Source organism: Bison bison, unplaced genomic scaffold (genome assembly GCF_000754665.1).
Source record: "Bison bison bison isolate TAMUID 2011002044 unplaced genomic scaffold, Bison_UMD1.0 scf7180017847066, whole genome shotgun sequence".
Lineage (NCBI taxonomy): Eukaryota > Metazoa > Chordata > Mammalia > Artiodactyla > Bovidae > Bison > Bison bison.
The window spans coordinates 110,967-117,806 of NW_011477639.1; the positions used below are offsets into that span (position 1 = coordinate 110,967).

Sequence of the window (6,840 nt, forward strand, 5' to 3'; positions counted from 1 at the left end):
CTGGCCAGGGTGGGCCCTGGGCATGGAGGCCTGCCCCCCGAGCCTCAGCCCCCCAGGCTGCAGCGGTGGAGAGGCTGGGTGCTGAGCGCAGAGGCCCCTCCCCAGCCCCCGCTGCAGGCCCGCCTGGGAGCTCACTTCTCACCTGGCTCCTGGGAGGTGCTGAGCACTGGGCCGGGACTCCCGCACACAGAGACTTCCATTGGCTGCTCCTCAGCCCTTCCAGGCTCTGGGAGAGAGCAGGGATGGAACACGGTCAGCCCTGCTCCCTCTACAAGGTCCCTCCTGGGCCCCACGCAGCCAGAACCGGGGAGGAGAGAGCACAGCCTGGCACAGGCCTCCAGCTCTCTGGGGCTGAGCCAGCTGTGGGCAGAGGCCCCGTCCTGCAGGCAGGTCCGAACGGTGGGCGCAGGCACCCAAGCGAGCCCACCTCGCCGCCACCCGAATCCTCACCCTTCGGGTTCCACGGCTGCAGGGCCTCCATGAGGGACACACCCAGCGGCTCCAACAGGAATGTGCCTCTGGGGTGCGGCGTGCACGTGTTCACCCTGAAATCCTTCCGGCTGGCCAGGACCTCCCCCTGACAGCTGGCAAAAAACGGGCGCTGCAGAGACCCTTCCCCAGCACCACCCCCTCCACCCAGCAGGCGCAGCCCCGCACCTGTACAGGGGGTTACTGTTCTTCTCCATCTCGTCCGGGGCGACCAGGGCATTGGGCAGGAGGGGGATGAGGGTCCCCTGCATAGAGGCCAACAGCGGGTAAACCGTGGGAACCCACGGGCCACGACAGCACCCTGCACGCTCCCATCAGCTAAACGCGGGAGGGGCACTCACACTGACGACCTGGTCATCCCTGAGATCCACGTTAGCACAGGAGTCAGAGAGGTCGTCCAACGCCCGGAACTGTGGGAAGACGGAAGGCTCGGGGGGGGCCCAGCTGGCACCGTGGGCACCGCCAGGCACCCAGGAAGCCTCACCTTCTGCTCCGCCTCCTGGGGGGCCCTCGAGCTGGCATCCCCAATGGTCCCGTCTTCCGGCGTGGAGGACAGCTGCTTGGCCTGCCTGAGAGAGCCAGCACAGGGGCACCGCAGGTGAGGGCCGCCCAGGCCGCACGCGCAGCAGACACACGGGCACCCCCTGTATACTCACTTCTTGCCAGAGATGAAGTCGAGAGCCTGGTAGACCAGGGAGTAGAGGTATTCCACCTGGCAACCAGAGCCGGCAGTGAGGGCGAGGAAGGAGGGGCTCCCAGAGCCCCCCACACGACGCGTCCAGGTGCCAAGATGCCCGCATTCTCTCCAAATTCCTGCCTGTCCGGCTGCCAAAACCATTGCTCCAACCCAACCGCCACGCCTCCCCAGCACTACTGAACAGCTGGAGCCCCCCTCCTGCACCCTCACTCCACACCGCAGCAGCTGCGGCCACCCCAACCCTGCAGCCCGGACCCACAGCCGCGTCTGACTTCACGGGGCTCACCAAACAGCCCCACCTGAGGGAGCACCGGGGGTCTCTGCCGGTGCATCACAGTGCAGCCATAGCCTGTGGGGCCCCACTGCTAGGGGTGAGAGTTGGGATTTTCCAGATTCTGGCCACAAAGCACCCACCAGCAGGACGCAGACACGCACTACCTAAGCTGTTCCCTCCGGGTGACAGCGCCCAGCAGGACAGTGTGCCCCGAGGGCACGGATCCCACTCCCCAGAAACAATACCCAGGAGCTTCCCTAAGTGTCTGTCGCACAGCACGGCGCTTCACACTCTGTCCCATTCACTTGGAACCGGCGCCGGTGCTGTTCTCATTGTAAATGAGATGAACCGAGACTCAGAGAATCAGAGCAACCCCACCAGCAATGGGTCGAGGACCCGCACCAGGGATGCAGAAGTCCAGCAGCCACGAGCCACCTGTGACGCCATCAGCTTAAATCTAATTAAAAGTTAACAAAACGCCAGACTCCTCAGTCACACACGCTGCGTTTCAAGAGCCCAGGAGCCGCACGTATTAGATCACAGGACACTGCCATCAGCTTGGAAGAGCAGTCGGACCGCACTGCCTGCCGCCTGTGCTCCCCTCACGCCTTCTGCGGCTTGCTAGCGCTTTCTGGGCCTGCTGGAAGAACACACCTGCCCGTCTGATCGACCACAGGCGCAGCTTATGTCTGTGCCCCCAAAGTCAACTGCCGATATTCCTTCCGAGGACAAATGCGAGAATCCGACTGCATGGGCTCATCCAAGACAAAAACCAATGAATTCTCAAACCGTCTTCATAACTCACGGTCCCCAAGGTGGCCCTTGTGCCAGCTGACCCGCAAGTTGGTGGCCTCCCCCGCTCCGTCCGGAGGGGCTCTCAGTACCGAGCTCCTCGACGCATCTCTAAACCCTTCCTCTGTGCGCCTTTGGTTCCCCGCCCCCCACTAAACTGCCAGCTGAGCGGGTCAGCGCTGTGGCCCACTCTTCCCTGCTCCTCCGCGAGAGGACGGACAGGGCGGCGCTGCTGGAGGCACGTCTCCCGCATGCACACAGGCGCCCTGGCAAGCAGCGAGGGGCGTTTAACCTCCTCTGGACTACCAGCGCCTCACCTGGGCTTCTATTTCGCGTTTCCCTCAGCAGCGCTGATCTTTAGTCACACCTCACTCTCCGAGTTTCTTATACAGTGCCTGGTTCTCAGCAGCTGACTCGCATGCCCCCTGTGAAAGCTGGGGCCTTAGGCGTGGGCCCTGCAAGCCCCTGGGCCCGCCTCCTCGGCACCGTCCCGAGAGGTGTCTTTCTCTCCGGCAAGCCCGTCAGCCGCGCTCCCGACCTGCTTCCCCTCTGCTGTGTGTCATCCGTATCCCTCTCCCGGCTCCCCTTTCTCCTCCCCCTCCCATGGTTTTCAATGCCGACTGTCACTGAGGATAGTTCAAACATCCAGAGATCTACCTCCCTCCCCCAACCCACCACCACCCGGGGATTCTGATTTGCTCAGTGTGGGTGAGGCCCAGGCGCTGGTAATTGTTTGGACTGGAGCGTGGGTTGAGAGTCACTGATTTACTTACTGACAATCTCTTTTTTGGGGGGCCATGTGGTATGGCATGCAGGATCTTAGTCCCCCACCCAGGAAGCAAACCCATCCCCCGGAAGCATGGAGTCCCAACTGCTGGACCACCAGGGAATTCCCAACCCTACTATTTTAAACCCATTCTGTTCTTCCCTGTTAAAAGGGGCAAGGACTTGGAGGAGGAGGTGGGAGGTGCTGCTGAGGCAACTCAGAGACAGGGCTGAGCCTGCCACCTGCCCCAGCGAGACAGTAGACCTCAGTCCCACGAGACACTGCAGTTCAAGACCACAGCCAGGCGGGCCCACCTTCTTACTGTAGACACAGGCGGAGCCCTGGATCAACAGCGCTGCCTCGATGAAGTTCATGGTGGTTTTGCCTTTGTCAAAAGAAATGCAGATCTGGTCCAGCTGCAAGACACAACGAGGGACAGTGGCAAGTCCACGCACTCTCCTCCTGGCAGTCCACCCAAGCCACCCCCACCCAGGCCAGTGGCCAAGGTGTCGGTCACCACAAGCAGCCCTTCCGAACAGCTCTGGCTCTGCCTGGGGCTTGCCAGCTGCCCGTGTTTTTGGAGGGGACAGACAGGTCTTTGTGGCTACCCCTACTTCCTGTAACCTCTAAGACCTAGTGTTTTGGAAGACGCAGGCCCCTAGGGCGCATCACCCACAGACGGCCAGAACTACACACCAGCTCCTCTGCAGAGGTACTCACACTGCGCCCATCCTAGTCGGGACCGGCTCAGCCAGACTCCAGCAGGAAGACCCCACCCTGGGAGAAGGACGGGGGACCCTCAAGGGTGGGGAAGAGAGAGACAGAATGCTGGGGTCTCAATCCTTCGAGCAGAAAACTCAGGAAACACTTCCAAGTACATCATCCCCCTTCCTCTGCAACTCCTGACCCCCAGCCTCTCCTGAGCGCCAGTTCCCACCACCCCTTAAATCTGTGTCCACCAACCACATGCCAACAATCCCCAAACCCATCTAAACCAGCTCTAAGGTAAGAAAGAATGTTCTGGCAGCTGTGTGGAAAATGAAAGGAGGAGAAAGACAAAACTAGAGGCAGAGAAATGAGGACTTCAGGGGACAGAAAACATTTGGAGAAGCAGACATACAAAGCAGGAGAGGAGCAGACCAAGCAAGCAGGTTCACCAGGCATCCCCAAGCACCCCGCTCAACGCAGCTCCAGCTAGCATAGTTCTCTGCATTTTCTCAGGAGACTGTGTGTTCAAGCAGAGGTCAGTCGTCAGATCAAGTGTCCATTTAACATTTATTCTGCACCCACTGTGTGCCAGGCATTCTATTAAGCAAAAGGGAGAGAGAATGAAAACAGTCCCTGCCCAGGCAGAATGTACATTCTAGTGTGGAAAGACCATACACAAGTTAAAGACCAGCTGAAGGTGAGCATTCTAAAACACAGAAGGTATTATAACAGAGAGAACTATTTTAAACATGGCAGTCAGCTGATATTTAAACTGAGGTGTACAGGATGAGAAAGAATCAGTTCTTTTTAGAACGGGCAAAAAAATTTCGCCATCGAGTACAGAAAACATAAATGTGTGTGTGTGTGTGTGTGTGTGTGTGTGTGTGAAGTGCAGCCAGGAATGAGCTTGGGTGTTGCAGACTGATTGGTTCAAAGAACAGGTAAAGAGCCTAAGTGAAGTCACTCAGTCGTGTCCGACTCTTTGAGACCCCATGGACTGTAGCCTACCATGCTCCTCCATCCATAGGATTTTACAGGCAAGAATACCGGAGTGGGTTGCCATTTCCTTCTCCAGGGGAAGAGCCTAAAACAAGGCTAAAACAGTGAACAGAGCCAGATTCAGAGAAGGAAGCTTGGCTTCTATTCTGGGAGCAATGGAAAGCCTCTGAGGGGTATTAGGCAGGGCAGTGCTGCAGCCTGATTTTAATTTTTAAGTGTCACGCTTGCTGCTGAGTGGAACATGAATTGGATAGAGCCAAAAACAAGAGCAGGGAGTCCAAGAATGAAGGTTTTAACATGAATGGGAGCCAGACTGTGGCCTGGATCAGAGAAAATGGGAAAGAGATTAACTGAAGTTCTGGTGACAAAATGATAGAAACCACGGGTGAACTCGTGTGCAGTGTCAGGTTTCCCGAGCTCTGAGCTTTCACTTTGAGGAACATAGGTGCCGTATACCAAGATCAGAAAGGCTGAGCTTTGAGCAGGAAAATAAAGAGCTCTCCTTTAAATTGATGATCAATTCCAAAGAAATGGTGTTTTTAAACTGTGGTGTTGGAAAAGACTCTTGAGAGTCCCGTGGACTGCAAGGAGATCAAACCAGTCAATCCCAAAGGCAATCATTCCTGAATATTCACTGAAGGACTGATGCTGAAGCTGAAGCTCCAGTACTCTGGCCACCTGATTCATAGAGCCGATTCATTAGAAAAGACCCCTCCCCAGGAGGAGAAGGGGACGACAGAGGATGAGATGGTTGGATGGCAGCACCGACTGACTGGACATGAGTTTGAGCAAGCTCCGGGAGATGGTGAAGGACAGGGATGCCTGGCATGCTGCAGTCCATGGAGTCACAAAGAGTCAGACAGGAAAATAATCGACTGAACAACAACTCCTTTAACTCTATTAAACCTGAGATGCTTGTGTGACATCTAAGTGAGAATGTCAAGATTAAGAACATGGATACACAAACCAGAATCAGAGAAAAGGCCTGGAATAGAAATATAAACCGAGGAAGGGGGGAATAAGTAAATAACCCAGCAATTGTCCTCATACAAGTGGCACTTAAAATCATGTAAATAAATGAAGTGGTTTAGGGGAAATGTGTAAAAAGATGGCTCAGGCCACGCCCTGAGGAGTTCAACACTGAGACTAGACAGGAGACAAAACCTGTTTCAAAAAAGAGGATGCCATCAACTCATCAAATGCTGCTGAGTTGAACAAGATGACTCTTCTTGTGACCCTTGGATGTGGTAGGAAGTCGTTATTGATCAACACAAAAGCAGTCCAAGCGGGCTGAGCAGTGCCACTATAGTGCAGAAATGGAGATGACAGCTCTTTAACGAGGTCTAGACATACTGTCAGATATGAGGAAAGGGTTAAATGCTGACGGTGGAGCACTGGCTTGAAAGTCTAACATAAGATCTCCCTCCTGCATCGTGACCCAGACCTCTGACACAGCCACACATGCACACAAATTCTATTCTACTCTATTACAGAAAAATGCTGCTCGCTACTCACTAGATCGATTTCAAGGCTCATTAACAGAAAGCGATCTCTAATGACAGCTCCAGGCTAATCAAGTAAGGAATGGTTTCGAGGCCCAAGAGACGGAGCTGGGAAAAAGGGAACGAGCCTGCGGATGAGTGCAGTCAGAGCGCCAGACGGAGGCGGCACACACCCCAGAGGCGGCAGAGGCCCGCAGCCCGCGCCCCACGCCCCGCGCCCCGCGCCCCGCGCCACTCCCCGGGGCCGCCCTCACCTCCTCAAGATATTCGCCCAGCTGGGCCGCCACGTCCACCTCCCAGTTCCTGGTGAGGTCGCGGATGGGCAGCAAGAGGTGGGCGAAGCGCGCCTCCACGTCCTCCATGTTCGGGAGGAGCCGGATCGGCCCGGGGACCGCAGCGCCGGCTTCCAAAGGGGCCGGTGCACTCAGCCCGCCACTACTTCTGGCGCCATTTTGCTGTTCCCGCCCAGGAAGATTCGTAGCGCGCAGCGACGAGCGCACAACTTGACGCAGACCGATCGCGTCACGCCGGAAAGGGCGCAGGACGCGCCGGAGGCGGGGCGCCAGAGGGGGCGGGGTCCGGCATGCAGCTGCGGCCGGCGCGGAGGGGCGGG

The 6,840-nt window shown here is 56.9% G+C and overlaps 1 protein-coding gene across 1 annotated transcript in view; it reads right to left on the bottom strand.

Moving 5' to 3' along the window:
- Positions 1–6,691, bottom strand: part of NCAPH2 (non-SMC condensin II complex, subunit H2) — a 10,344-nt gene extending 3,653 nt beyond the window's left edge. The window contains 9 exon segments of the mRNA XM_010841515.1: positions 65–127; positions 129–226; positions 451–584; positions 658–734; positions 831–899; positions 974–1,058; positions 1,146–1,201; positions 3,333–3,434; positions 6,482–6,691. Coding sequence (XP_010839817.1) covers positions 65–127; positions 129–226; positions 451–584; positions 658–734; positions 831–899; positions 974–1,058; positions 1,146–1,201; positions 3,333–3,434; positions 6,482–6,589 — 792 coding nt within the window. The 5' untranslated portion in view covers positions 6,590–6,691.
- Positions 6,692–6,840: the final 149 nt, after the last annotated feature.